At 39.5% G+C, this 15,575-nt stretch overlaps 1 protein-coding gene across 31 annotated transcripts in view; it reads left to right on the forward strand.

The window, feature by feature from the left end:
• Positions 1-15,575, forward strand: part of NRXN1 (neurexin 1) — a 790,728-nt gene that overhangs the window by 753,762 nt on the left and 21,391 nt on the right. For 22 of the 31 annotated variants that reach the window (XM_069850390.1, XM_069850405.1, XM_069850395.1 and 19 more), the window contains one exon: positions 12,262-12,349. In XM_069850390.1, the coding sequence (XP_069706491.1) occupies positions 12,262-12,349 (88 nt within the window). The remainder of the gene's footprint in view (positions 1-12,261; positions 12,350-15,575) is intronic. The other 9 variants (XM_069850392.1, XM_069850407.1, XM_069850422.1 and 6 more) reach the window with 1 other exon arrangement.

Consider the following 15,575-nt stretch of genomic DNA (forward strand, 5'->3'; position numbering starts at 1 on the left):
AGTACTATGTTCAGTTCTGGAGTCCTCAGCGCAGGAAGGACATGGATCTGTTAAAGCGAGTCCAGAGGAGGACATGGAGATGATACAAGGGCTGGAGCATCTCCCATAAAAGGATAGGCTGAGGCAGTCGGGGTTGTTCAGCCTGGAGAAAAGAAGGCTCCGGGGAGACCTTATAGCAGCCTTCCAGTACTGAAACAGCTAAAGGAAAACTGTAGGGGAGGTTGAGATGAGATCTTAGGAAGAAATGTTTACCTGTGAGGGTGGTGAGGCACTGGCACAGGTTGCCCAGAGAAGTCATGGATAACCCCATCCCTGGAGGTGTTCAAGGCCAGGTTGGATGAGGCTTTGAGTAACCTGATCCAGTGGGAGGTGTCCCTGCACATAGCAGGGAAGTTGGAACCAAGTGGCTTTTAAGGTCCCTTCCAACCCAAATCATTCTATGAAGCCAGCTTTCATTTTCCTTTCCCTACTTTTGATATACCCATGCAACCTGGTGATATGGGGGGATAAAATGTGACCAAGAAGGTAATATCTGGGAAGGAGCAACATGCCCTCTTAGCCCCTCAAAGATTTTAAATTGCAGGCTTTATTATAAAAATCAAGGAAAGAAAGTGTTGGCAGTGGGACTGGTGCTAATCGTTCCTTAAACTAGGGTTGATAGAGTGATAACAGCAAATGCTCAGCTGCTCTGACAGACTCAAACTTTCCCTGGATAAAATACAAATTCAGATGTCCTTGAAGAACTTGGTATGGGTAAGCCATTGTTAAATAGAAGATCCCATCTTTTCCGTCTACAGACTCTGTCTCTCATTTGTCCCTCTGTGGGGCAGGATGAGATGGCAGGATTACCTGAATGACTAAAAAGCAGTCTGATAGTTTATGTAGTTTTCTACATTCTTATAAGATTATTACTTTGAAACAAGAGAGGAAGGCTTTTTCCTGAAAATAAGGTGAATGAGAACAGAGATTGCATGTTAGTTTGCAGGAATTTCTCCTTGCAAAGGACTTTTCTTGCTTTCATCTCTTTTGAGAACAGTGATAAAATTCCCATGGAAATCAGTGGAGCAAAGTGCTCTGTGTGGCACAAATAATTATCAGGGATGCTCAGGGCAAGTGAAACTGGTGGTGCTATAATGGTATAAAAAAAGGATGAAGTTGTAGTTCATTGTAAGCTCCTTTCTACCTTTAATATGTAAGGGAGATTCTGATGATAAAGTGGTTCCGGTCTTTTTTCTAATTGTTTGAAGTTTTGCCAAGAATAGTCATGTGATAAAGTTGCAAAAAAATAGCTGCTGTTAGCAGCTTGCAGGTCAGTTAAAACCAGCCTCACTTCCAAAAGCGCAAATAGTCATTTTTGAAGTCTTTAATAAAGCTGTGCATTAGTTTTTGAGATGAATACAACTGCAGTTAGGTCTTGTATTTCAAAAATTCAGCAGTCTCTGTGCATGTGGTTGGTAATACAGGAATATAAATTAAAGGGTTTGCTATCCCTGGTAATGTTGTGATTTAATAAGCACAGAGTCCCTGTGTTAAAAAGAAATACAACCTGCAAAAGTCTCCACTGTATTTTATGAGTTTTAACAGAGACTAAAATGTTTACTTTGGAAAAAAAGATGGCTAAAAATAAAGTGATATCAGAACATACGAGCACAGTGCCCAGAAACATTTCTCTCACGCTTACAAGCACAATTATTTTCTTGCCTAGGAGGAAATAATAGGATTTCATTTCATCAATCACTTCCCATTCTGTATACTTCAGGTTTAGTGCAAATATAAGAACAAACCAAAAATCTAACTGCATTTTTGTTGTTGTTCTGTAATGAAGCCTGGTGTTCATGAGAGAATATGAATGTGCTGAAGAGAATCTCAGAAAGAAAGTATGAGGAACTTTTAGAGAGTTCACAGATTCCTTGTCCCTTGTTCTGAACCTATTTCAGTTACATGAGGGAATCAATGCGGAAAAGGTAAATTGAGGAGAAGTGAAGCTTCTTCTGATAGGTATGATTGGTGACAGAAACATTTTTTATCAAAGAATGAAAATTTGCAAGAAAACAATTGTTTCTGGAAACAGGAATGGTACACCACAGTGAAAAGTCAGCCAAGAGAGAGATAACATGACATTTCATTCAATCATTCTTCATCCAAGACATGACTGCTTTAACAAATGACGCGGTATCAATACTGTACTCAGTGTTATGTAATTAGGTGCTGGTGATTTTTTTACTGCCACATTGTGTATCAATATCTGCTGTCAAGGATTCAGGTTTGTGCCTTGTCTCTTCACCTGTGTTTTTATCCAGCATGAGAAACCATTGGGTTGTTCTGCCTGCAACCCCACATGGATGGCTCGGGGCTCTGGAGGCAGACCAGCAGTCTCCAGGAGCAGGGATATGAGCTCCCATTGCCATAAGCCCCGTTGCAGAAGAGGGAGAGGGCTGGATGGAGCAGAGGGAGTGATGTGGGCATGGTACAGGGCTCATATGTTTGCTATTCCAGCCATCTACCCCTCCCTAATGTCTTCAATAGAAGGGATAGAAACACCTTGGTCTCTTTATTCTAGCTGTAGTTCTACATCAACCACTAGCAAGGCCGTGTCGTACCATTTTCAGGGAAAAAGTCAAATGCTTATCCATTCCTCTAGCGCCGCAAAAAAAATGTAGGTCTTTATCAGTGCAAAATGTGCACAATGCTGATATGACTCCTCATGCAAAACATGCCATTGGGTTTTTATGGAATGAGTTGACCTAGGTGCAAACAGTGGACAGTTCACCCTTTCTTGCAGCAATGCTGTTTTGAATCATTAATCTGATAGTCATGGTAAACATCAGTTATTCCCTTTAGAAATACCAAGCCCTGTACCATAACTTAAGACTTGGATCAAGTAACAAAGCAATTACTCCAAAAAAAGTAAACGCTTGTCTCGCTGAAAACTGAGGAATGGTGATTCTACTTGATACACTGTCATTGTGTGGTCACTACTTCCTCTGCTTCCAAGAACCACAACCTGTACAGGATGAGGTTGTCTCAAGAAGAGAAGCCCAGTATAGCCATGTAGTGACTGCAGGGTTGAATATATCCTTGCAAATCCTTTAAGTATGGCAAGAGTCATCAGTGAAAAATATATTGATGGTGATGTGTGTGTTTTCATTTGCTTCCCAACAGGGAGGAAAAACAAGAAGGAAAAACAGGGAGTTAATTTTCCAGACAGCAGCTCCCCAAAAGTTTCGTAAGGGGATGAGAAAAGTAATATTCATAAATAAAATGAATGTAACAAATTGTTTTAGTCTACATCTGTGAAATTAACATCATTCATATGTTTCAGCAGGTAAAGGACATGACCTTATAGGAAAAATTGTATTATTTCCTTAATTTTAATTAGTAATACTTTTATTTTTGAACATTAATGTAAAGTACTGCCTGGCTGGCTGGCCGGCCAGGTAAAAAGCTGGTGCTGTAGGTGGGTTTTCTGAGTTCTGCTGCTGCTTTTTGCCAGATGGGATAAATGGCTGTAAGACATTGACCAAAGCAATTAACTTCAAATTCAGAGCTTAAAGGACACCAACGCAGATTTGTTGACATTGTTTTGCTATACACGCTTTTCTTAAATAGATTTCTGCTCTTTGTGGGAATTTTGCCCATAAGAATTTAGATGTTTGGGTGGAGAAGGGGAGCTGGAGAAGTGATACAAATGCTGTTCTGCAGGGAAATAGTGCTGTGAATTTTAGGCTTATTACATGGAAATACAGACTTTCTTTGCTTTATGTAGAGAAGTGGAGGCCAGAAAGGTTACTCTGCTTTTCTGTGTGAGGCAGCCGTGTTCCCATCACCACTGAGAATCAGGGATGGAGGTTGAGGTGGCTGGCAGGGCTTCTGAGACATTGTCTTCAGTTTTTTGCCTGAGAGTTTAATTTCTACAACACTCATTAACTGCAAGGCCATGTTGTGTTTGGGTATTACATCCTAGACATTTCTTTTTTTGACAGGAACTTGCTAATCAAGTATTTTGCTTCCTCCCCATGTCAAACACTGACCGCTTCAAGAAATAATAAGATGTTATTAATTAGATGAGAGCCACTTTTGAGAAAGTGTTTCAATTTTCAGCTAGTGTATTTTCACATTATAGGGTAATAATATGTCAGCACTTAAGATATAATAAATATTGTGTATGTGCTTGAAGTATTAGCATTTTAATATCCATGTCCAGAAATAACATTTTCCGGTAGAATGGTACCGAGAAGATACTTTTTATATGTGAGTGGACAAGCCATAATTGATGCCCATGTAGTTGTTTGACCTATAGCAGTTTAAATACAAATTTAGAGGTAGTTGTCCAAATGGCATGTCATCCAGACCTGATATTACTGCTAGATCGCTGTAGCATCTTTCTCATCAAACTGATGCGATGGGAGGTTATTAACACCGGGGAGAAGCAAGCTGGAGAGTACAACTGATTAATGTCAGGTCTTTGAGTTGCTTTCTACAACTGTCTCAAGAACCAGTCATCACGATATGCTTCATAAACAAAAAATTATATTGAAATTACCTAATCTTGGCTAGAAAATTATGCAGTTAATCCCATCCCCCAAAATGAAATTTGATATTTTCCACATACTCTGTTGTGATTTTCCACGCCCTGTAGGTTTCTGCCAGCACTCCTCTTAGTACATGTTGCTTTATTGATCTATTTAAGAGAAAAGTAGGGGAAAGAAGGAATATTTAATAGAATCATAGAATCACAGAATGGTTTGTGTCAGAAGGGATGTTAAAGATCATCCAGAGAGCCCCTTCCCTGTTTTCCTGTAGGCCCTTTAAGCACTGGAAGGCTGCTGTAAGATTTACCTGGGGCCTTCTCTACTCCAGGCTCAACAACACCTACTCTCTCAGCCTGTGCTCATATGCAAGGCGCTCCAGCCCTTGGATCATCTTCATAGACTCCATTATACTCTCTCCAACAGCTTCATGTCCTTCTTGTGCTGAAGACAATGGAAGTGAACTCAGGGCTCCAGGTGAGGTCTCATGAGAGCAGGGTAGAGGGGGAGAATCCCTTCCCTCGACCCACTGGTGCAAAGGATTGGATTTTAGGGAAATCACTCACTGCCTTAGAAGTTCGTGTTGCCAGTGCAAAGTACAAAATGACTGTTTTGAGCTCCCTCCTTGAATGTTGTATGAACCCTGTTGTGAAAGGAGAGTTTGCCACAGCTAATGCAGAAGACAGTAATGTCTATCTATTGGTTTTCCAAAGCCTTTGTTTGTACCATGGCTCTAGTTATAAACCATTCTGCTAAGCTGAAGCAGAACTATGAGTTTAAATATCACTTGTAGCAGATTCTGAACTAAATGGCAATTATTTTAATGAGCTTTTTTTTTTTTTCCATAGTTGAAACGAGGTAATGTAAGCCGAGACGATAACAAAGCATTTCAGACAAGGGCAAAGGGAGAGTTAGGGGTTTAATTTTCTAGTCTTACATCAGAAAGTATGTTTTCAGACAGTCATTTGTTAGCAGTCATTAAATTCTTACCCATTAATCTTTACGTAATCAGGTCTATTGGTATGAATTCCCTTGTATCCCGGCCATCCTCTCTTACCTCCTCACCCCCTTTGCTCCCGTGACCTTACCATTAACTTCTCACTTTCTTTGTTACTTCCCCTCCCAACGCAACCACGCTCTATCTTTCCATACTTTAACCATCAAGCTGTTAGTGCTGCCTGCCTCTTTCTGTGCCTCCATGGCTGCCCTCACCTCTATGCTCACTGAACAGGGTTTAAAATATGCCGAGTTTCCTCAGAGAGGCTTGAAGCCTCTGCAATGCTCTCTCTCCAGTCACCATCTGTTCCCAGCATCTCCTTGGCCAGTCACAGGCTCCTGCCTGGCTTTTCTCTGCCTCCTTTCTTCCTGACTTTCTATCCTGCTGTCTTGGAGCATTGTTTTGGAAAATCTAGATTAGAGCCTGCATAACCACTAGTGCTGCTCAGTATCACCTTCACCTGACCCTTCTCATCCTCTGCTCACACTCAGGTTGCATCTAGGATGAGAATAAATGGCCTCAGGTTGCACCAGGGGAGGTTTAGACTGGATATTAGGAAAGATGCCTTTACTGAAAGAGGGGTGAAGCATTGCAGGATAGCTGCCCAGGGAAGTGGTGGAGTCACCATCCCTGGAGGCATTCGAAATACATGTGGACTTGGCACTTTGGGAAATGGTTTAGTAGGCATGATAGGGTTGGGCTGACAGTTGGACTTGATGATCTTAAAGGTCTTTTCCAACCTTAATGATTCTATGTTTCTATGGTCTGGTCCCAGATCAAATGGTAAGCTCCTCAGAGAAGAGCCTTTTCCTTCCAGCTGCCTTTAGCACCAACCACAATGTGCCTGGCTGGTATCATTAAGCACCAAAGCTGTACAAATAAATGAAATAGTTTTGATTACATGGTTGAACTTCTCATCTAGAATAATTTAAACAGTAGTCACAAGCTGTTACACTGTTTATAATTCATATAATAATTTAAGTTTTTAAATGTTGTGTAATTTGGATTTGCTTGCAGTTCTCATGGGATAAAGTGTATTATTGAGCAAGTAAGGAATAAACTGTATTCAAAGTAGCTGTAGGGTGCAGTGATTTAAAGGAGAGCGGGTGGAATGCTACAGGAGAAAATACACAGGATCCATTATGCTGTTAATGAATGCACAATTCAGATTGGTGATTTAATTTTAGATCATATTTCTCTGGTACCCTTAGGTATAACAGGCTTCGTATGTAAAAACTGAATAAGATGGTGTCTATTAATCCCCAATCATGCAAAGACTGAATAATAATTAAAAAACATTGCTTTGCAGTATTGTTTATTCATTATTTTTTTTAAAAAATATATTAGAAGGACACAACTATCACTGCTGCTACCGATTCTGAACCCAGGATAGTAACCTTTGAGGTAGCTTGACATTTATCCATAGCTACAGGCTGTCACTGGATTTAAGCCATGACAAGAGCATCATTTTTGATCTAGCCAGGAGCTTTCTTGAAATAGTCACCATTTCCTTCCTCAGGAAGGGTAGCAGATCAGTGATATTTTAAACTTTCTCTTGGCTAAGAGACAAATCCTGAAGTCCTTATTTCTGCAAGCAGACCTGACTGATGTAAGCAAGACCTATTCCTGGAGTGGTTGCACCTGTAAATAGTTGTCAGAAATAACATTACACCTACCTTCTACCTTTACAAAATATGATGTGGGGTTTTGTCCATTTTTTTTATATTGGCACATTAATTGTAAGATTTTCCTGTCATCTTTTTTATGAAATGTGAATGGATGTCCAGCTTCTTAAGAAGCTACGCATTACAGTGAGGCCACACCTTGAATCTTATGTTCGGTTTTGGGCCCCTCACTACAGGACATTGAGGGGCTGGAGCACGTCCAGAGAAGGGAAAAAAAGCTGAGGAAGGAGCTGGAGCACAAGGGTTATGTGAGCAGCTGAGGGAACTGTGATTGTTTAGCCTAGAGGAAAGAAGGCTGAGGGGAGACCTAATCACTCTCTACAACTACCTGAAATTGGGTTGTGGCGAGATGAGTGTTGGTTTTTTCTCCCAAGTGACAGGTCATAAGACAAGAGGAAATGGCCTCAAGTTGCACCAGGGGAGATTCAGATTAGAGATCAAGAAAAATTTATTCACCGAAAGAGTTATCAGGCACTGACAGCGGCTGCCCAGGAAACTGGTTGAGTCACCATCCCTGGAGGTATTTAAAAGACGGGTAGATGAGGTGCTCAGGGACATGGTTTAGTAGTGGACAGGTATGGTTGGACTGAATGATCTCAAAGTTCTTTTCCAACCAAATTATTCTATGATTCTTTGACAGTGGACTGTATTTCAAATTGGACAATCACATCTGCAGAATGAATCTGCTGAGCTCTGAAACAAAGAAAAAAAGATACCGTCAAAAAGAATTCTGCCTGGCCTTCCAGGTTGTGCACCTGCTATTTGGATATTTTTTTTCATCTCTTACAACTGGAGTATCACTTCTTAAATGAATTTGAACAACTTGCCCAAGAGACATTCTAATCCGATCACGTATTATGATGATACCAATTGGATGTTATCCTATTAGGCACTCACTGTAAATAAGGGATTTTCCACTGACTTTTAAATCCTTGATTAATGAGGATGCTTGAAGCAGTTTCCTGTAAATTAGCCATAGTGCTAGCAACAATTGCAATTCACTTAGGAGAACTGATATAGTTTAAATCTTCCCATCCAAATTAAAAAGCTCGACAAAAAGATTATATGTGGTAAGTAAAATATATTGCCTTATCTTGCATTATTTGTCTGTACCCCATGGCTTCCTGAGAGCCCTAGGTCTAAATTCTGGGCTCCGTTCAGGTAAATTCCCATCCATCAAAGCTCTCCTGAAGAAAGAACTCTGGTAGCTGGCCCATAGTATTTCTTTAATTTACGTATTCTTTATATTCTCTAGTGTTTTAGCTAATTCTAATACCATTTTAAATTGTGTTCAGCAGCCCAATGGCTTTAATTTTTTTCTCAGCCACTGCATTCTCTTGCCTTTCACAGCTCCTTTGCTTTTCTTCTGATAAAAATACGTATAAGTAGCAGGAAAATAGGTATTTGGGGTTGTGAAGAGGGGGAGGCTATGATACATTTTAATTGATACTTAAACTGGAATTATTTCTGACGCATTTTCTGAAGAAAACTTTTTTCACATCATTCACCATTTCCTTCTTATTTGAATACTGGTACTTGATCTGTTGCTTGCAACAAAATTAGTTTTATATCTAGTATTGACATTGAAACATGCATTATTTCTTCTAATACTCTGAAACATTAATGAGTCTTTCTTGACGTGCGATATTCCCATTTATTTAAGGTACTATTCATTTCTATATGCATAATATCCATGCACTTGTATCAGTGAAGAACATCCCTTTGTTCTTGTAGCAGTGTGAATCCTCTTTCCATAGACTGGAATTAGTGTCACTTTATAAAGACAGCTGTGACACTCCCTCTTTAAGTAACTGAGAAAATTCTCTCTCATACATTAAGATACTTTAAGTGTATGATTTTTCCATAGTTATTTTCTGGTAATTTTGAATGCAGTGCAAGCTGTACAAAGAAGAGAGTTACTTTAACTCTGAGCATGCAATCCTGTATCAAGAATAATCAGAGGCACTGCAATAAGTCTATCTGATTGTTGTACCTTAGTTTACTGGAGTTGCTCATCCTGCATAGAATCATAGAATCACCAGGTTGGAAAAGACCCACCAGATCATTGAGTCCAACCATTCCTATCAATCACTAAACCATGTCCCTCAGCGCCTCATCCACCTGTCCCGTAAACCCCTCCAGGGAAGGTGACCCAACGCCCTCCCTGGGCAGCCTGGGCAGTCGGTCACATGTACCAAAACACCTTTAAACAAAGTTCTAGTTAGACCAGTAGATCCCCCAGAGAACAGAATCATAGAATCATTAAGGTTGGTAAAGACCTTTAAGATCATCCAGTCCAACCATCAGCCCAACCCCACTGTGTCCTGAAGTACCACATCTACGCATTTTTTGAACCCCTCCAGTGATGGTGACTTCACCACTTTCTGGAGTGAGAGGGCCTCTGCCAGGGCTTCACTGCTCTTCCAATAAAGGATTCTTTCCTAATATCCAATATAAAGATCTCCTGGTGCAACCTGAGGCCATCAATGCTTGCAATGTCTATCATGTATGCATGAGATGCTCCCAGTTTCATAGTATTTCTGTAATATTCCCCAATCATCAGTGGTAAATGTGCAGTGTTCTGGTTACAGGTCAGAAAGGCACAGCATCTGTTCTGGTGCTGTGAGTGGAAGGAAAACAATGATGCTATGGTTTCACTGACCAAACTGAAACTATTTGGGAGATACATTATAATTTTTTATATTCTTATTGGTAGTTTTTTAAAATTATTATTTATAGCTTTTGTGGTACTGAGTTCATTTTTCATGTGGGCATCTTCATTGGTTGCCTGCTTGTTTATTGTTTCTTTATGCATTAAGGAAAAAATAGATGCCTTTCTAGAAAGGGACAGAGATACTGATTTTCAAGCTTAAATGTTTGTATTTTGAGGAAAAGAAATGGGCACTAGACATTCAAGAAGATATTTTGAGCTGTCTTTTTTTAGAAATCTGATTTTCTACGTGGCAGAAAGAATGAAAAACTAGATACACTTTTTTTTTCTTTTTTTTCTTTTTTTTTTTTGATTCTTGTTGCAAATCTGCCAGCTCATTTTGGCAGCCTTACAGATGTACAGGTGCCCCTAGCTATGAATTTTCACAGCTATAAAGAAAGATGATTTTTGTGATTGCAGCATTGACATAACATAGCTGTTGTCTATAGCCTTTTTAATTACCCTCAGCGAGTTATTTTGTTGTCTTATGCCTCAGTCTTCTACCTGCAAAACAGAACATTTTTTATAATAGGCTTTTCTTTGTGATGCCTCATAAATTAATGATTGTATTCCTATATCACTTTCCTCCTTCTTAGAACCACTGAAAGCATACGTTCATTAATATTCTTGAAGCAAGACAAAGAAAAGCCTATTACTGTAATACACTTTGCTTTAAAACTTCAGTTAGGATACTAATGATAAACAACATTGGTTAAAGTAAATTATTACATGTTCAGACTTAACCTGATGTAAAACTTTAACGTATTATCATGTCCCTCTCCTAGACTCATGCAAAAGAACCCCCGAAAAATAGTATTTCACATTGCCGGAATGGGTCATATCTCTTTGTCAACCCGTATACCATACAGGGATACAAGAATGCCTTTTTCCCTTCTCTATCCTCAACCACTTGTTGCAGTACCATGTCGTCTTGTCATTCTCTCTGTCTGTTTCCTTCAGTGAGGGGAGCAGAAGCTTGAAATGGACAGCTCTGAAACGTCTCACCCATATGAATTGCTTCTTCCTAACCTCATTAGTAATTGCTTGAGGAATGACTAGGAGCGTGACAGTTTATATTTCCCTGCTATTATTTCCCCTAATAACTGTGGATGTTCTTATTACATTTTTAAATGACTGTTCTCCGAGGTAGCTGGAACAGAAGGGATTTCATTTTATCAGGCTCAGATTGATTGCCTCTGTTTCATTGAATACTTCTTTGTTCTTGCACTGTAAGAAGAGGGAGATAGGAATCACCTGTTTCTTCCTTTTATAGCATGTCGTATCTTACATCCCTTGGTTTGTCTCCTTTGTCTTGATTTGATATGATTGCTTTCTACAAAGAACACATGGGTAATGGCTATAAGTCATTCCTAGGGAGATTCCAGTTGGATTCTAGAAGGAAGTTTTTCCCCTTGAGAACAATTAAACATTGGAATATTCTCCCCAGGGAAGCGGTAGATTCCTCTGCACTGGACTCTTTCAATGCTCAGCTTTACAGGGTGCTGGGCCATCTCTTTTAAACTATATATTACCTAAAAAGGTTGGACCAGATAATCCTTGATGTCTCTTCCTACCTTGTGGAGACATTTTACAGGGAAGAAGGACTCAATGCTGTGGGCCTTGTTGACACTGAGCAACTCTACTTGGCACTCTATGATCCTATGGTAACTGTTCAATCTCATTTTGGACAGATATTTCTAGAGCCCCTTGGACTTAATCACAGTCCTCGGGCAGCGCATGAAGATATGGTGTTTTCACTTATTTAAGAAACAGGATGGTATTATCTAACACTGCATATATTTTTTATTGTTTTCTTTACTTTACTTTCTTTTAATTTCATAGTTTTCAATAGCTGTATGTTTGCTTCTTTCTCTATATTTTTTTTTTTTTTGGCTTTACATCTAAGGAAGCAAGTGCAATTGAAGCATCACTACATTTCTGATAGTTTTAACAGCTGCAGGCAGTTCAATATTTTGACTTGAGTTTTTTAATGCTCTCAGTGCTTTCAGCAATATCATAGAATAGGTTTTGGAGATAAAGAAGGAAAACCAATGTATGTATTCTGCCTTCTAGTTTGTGTTTTCATTACAAAAAGAATATTAAAATATTTAAGTGCCTGCACTGGATACCTAACACAGTTCTTCTAAACACTGACAAGTGCAAATTGAAAAGCAAAGTGCCATTAATCTGGAGTTGGAGAGTGTCACCATGCCATTACATTTTAAGTCTGAAATGATCTGGGCCTTGCATAAATCCAAGAAATAAAAGAAACACCAGTAGAATCTTGCAACATGTTCAGTAGATTAAAATATATTCATTTGATAATTGTTTTCTTTGCAGACCACAGATGACATCCTGGTGGCCTCGGCTGAATGTCCTAGCGATGATGAGGACATCGATCCCTGTGAGCCGAGCTCAGGTGGGTTAGGTTAGTCAACTTTTTTATTACTTTCTTTTATTTTCTATTTGCATGCTCCCATCCCTCAGAGTCCCATCCAGTGGGATAGTCATATTGTTGGGAGAGGCTGAACTGGGGCCTTTCTACATATGGCAGTGTTAGAGGAGAGGGAGAGCTTGCTGTATGCTTTCCAAAGACAATCAGTGAGAGCATATTGATAATCATGTTTTGAGGAAGATCAAGTTAGATGGGGCTTTGGGTAACCTGATCCAGTGGAAGACATCCCTGTCCATGGTGGGGAGATTAGAACTAGATGGGCTTTGAGGTCCATTCCAACCCTAACCATTTTGTGATTCTGTGAAGGTTACAGCTTGACCAAGGATCTGAGGCTGCACTGTGAAAGGCATTCTGGAGTCCCTGCAACTGTTTTGGCATGATAAAGAAGGGACTACTTCATTTAGGAGAAAGATGTTGAAATTGCTTGTGCCTTAAGCATTTCCCCCAAATAAGATACAAGTACCATATTTCCATGTCTTTTTATCTCAGCAGTAGAAGCAGGGATCATTTTTAATTCCTTTCTAAAGCATGAAATACTGTATAGATGGTAAAAATCTGAAGCCATAAAATAAAATAGTCTCAAATTTCTAATTGTTTTATGGCTTTTATTCTAAGCCAACAGCATTCAGAGTGTATGTTTCAGTTCTGATTCAGAATGACAGATTTTGGCATTCTAGTATTTTCCATGGAACAAAAAAAATTGTATTTGTTCTGACCTTGACTTTCCTATTTCCCCTGAATAGCAGAAATCTGGTACAATTTTTTCTCCTTGATATAATTTCCTAGTCACTTTCATATTCAATCAATACTGCATACCTTCTCTAAAACTCCTAATGTTTATCACAGATGTGAAAGGAATGCAAAACTTCATAACAACAATCTGAAGAGTTATGTTACTCTATAACCTTTAAAAAAGCACAGATGCCTGATGAACTCCTGCTTTCTTTGTTGGCTTGGCTCAACTTTTACCTTTTCTGAGTGAACATTTGGTGGTACTATATCTATCTCAGTTTTCATATTCACTTGAATTCTGTGATGTTTGGTAGCACGGTTACTGACAGTTGTTTTAGGTAATTTGAAGTCTTCTGCTCTGCTTCTCACTGTGCAGCCCCACCTGGAATACTATGTGCAGTTTTGGGTGCCACAGAATAAAAGGGATATAAAGCTACTGCTACTGGAGAGTGTCCAGAGGAGGCCACAAAATTAGTGAAGGGTTTAGAGGGGAAGCCGTATGAGGAGAAGCTAAAATCACTTTGTCTATTCAGCCTGGAGAAGAGGAGACTGAGGGGAGGCCTCATTGCAGTTTAGTGTTTCCTTACAAGAGAAGAAAGAGGAGCAGGCACTGATCTCTTCTCTCTGGCAACCAATGATAGGACCTAGGGGATGGCAGGAAGATGTGCCAGGGAGGGGTTAGGTTGGATGTTAGGACAATGCCCTCAGGTACACAGTGTGAATTTGGTGGTTGTCCTATGCAGGGACAACAGTTGGACTCAATTATTAAGACCAATTTTTTGTGTAGTAACTTTTTTACTTCAATTAGAATTCAGTGAAATTTGAGGCTGTTATCTTAATGCAAATGAGAACTGAGAAACATCTTAGCAGAGCACTCAAATCTGAGGTGGGGGATTTGTCTGCATAGCCTTTAGACAAATCAGATTGTGCTTCAAATGCAGATGTGTGGTTCCCTTTTGAAGCCATGCAGCATAATAACCACATGCGATAATTGTTTATTTAAATTTAGATAAAGGCAATGATATTAATGACTTGTTTCAGTGTCTGATGGACCTGCAGGGTGGCATCTGAGCTCTTCCAGGAACCAAGATCACTTCAGGGCATAGCTTAGTGGGTGCGGTGGTGTTAGTTGGACTGGATGATCTTAGAGTTCTTTACCAAACTTAATATTCTATGAAGATATTTATAGATCTGTTGAGAATATTTGGGGATTAGTTTCTTTTGCTTTGCAATAAAAGGATCTCAGAGTGTTTCTCAAAATGCCATGAAGTGGAATGACCATTCTTGAAGCTGAGCAGCAACAGGATAACACCCATTTTAGACCTCTCAGGAGGTCATTTCACCTGCAGAAATCCCAGACGTTATGTGCAAGATATTTGGGAACTGTGATGAGAATTCATTTGTTGAAAATTTATTTCCAGGATTTTGCTTTTCTGCCCTTTTCTTCTTATTTTCAGGTTCTTGAGTTTAACAAGCCTGTGTCTTGCCCTGTGTGAGTCAATACAACAATACATTCATTACCTACCACTAAAAGATTTCGTAGAGTGCAGTAGTCGTGTTAGAAACGTATTTCTATTACCTTAGCCTTACTGTTTGCTGAAAGCTGATGAAATTTCAGTGTAATTCTTCTTGGGGGTTGTTTTGAACTTGTGATCTGAGGCTGCAATGCTCGGTAGTCCTAGAACTGAGCAGTCACTCAGCTGGTGGGTGCAGGAACAGGAGGGGTGAAATGAAACTTTCTGACAGGTTATCATTTCTGTCCAAACTGAGCTCCAGAAGGGGAAGGTGACTGTTAATCTACCTGAAAATACTTGCTATTAACTTCTCATGCTGGTGTTTAGCTTTCCTATTTTAGCTTATCATTCATCATCCAGCTCCACTTCTCATTTTTGTATGTTTGAGAATGGTTTTACTGTTTCATTTCTTCGATCCCAACTGCTATTGCTTTTTAAAATAGTATGGATTGGCACAGGAATTATGTTCTCCATAATCCCAATTGTCTGGATCATTTTATCTGTCATTCTTCACATCAAAATGTCACTTGTCCTCCCACTCTCAAGTCTTAAAGCTATTAATTTTCCTCTCTTCACATTGGCCTTGTCCTTTTCTCATGTTTGAAACACAAACCAAAGGGGGGACTGAAGTCATAACTTCCAGCACGTCTGCCTCTCTGTTTTAGTCCCAGTCACGCAGTCTTATGAATAAACTTTCTCCATTATTAGTTCTGTACACAATGCTCCCTCTCAATAAATCTGCAGTTTCCATGTGGATTTAAGCTACTCCTAACAACAGGCTGAAACTTACGGAGAGAACTATAATATTGTTGATAGGGACAGATTAAATTTTTTTTTCTTTTCAGTTGGGATAGAAGATGAAAAAGGATATCTCCTTCCCTTTAAATTCTTCCCACAACCCAGTTCAGCTTTTTCCCCTTAATCCTTACGACAAACCAGAATTATTTCTCCAC

Source organism: Phaenicophaeus curvirostris, chromosome 2, assembly GCF_032191515.1.
Source record: "Phaenicophaeus curvirostris isolate KB17595 chromosome 2, BPBGC_Pcur_1.0, whole genome shotgun sequence".
NCBI lineage: Eukaryota > Metazoa > Chordata > Aves > Cuculiformes > Cuculidae > Phaenicophaeus > Phaenicophaeus curvirostris.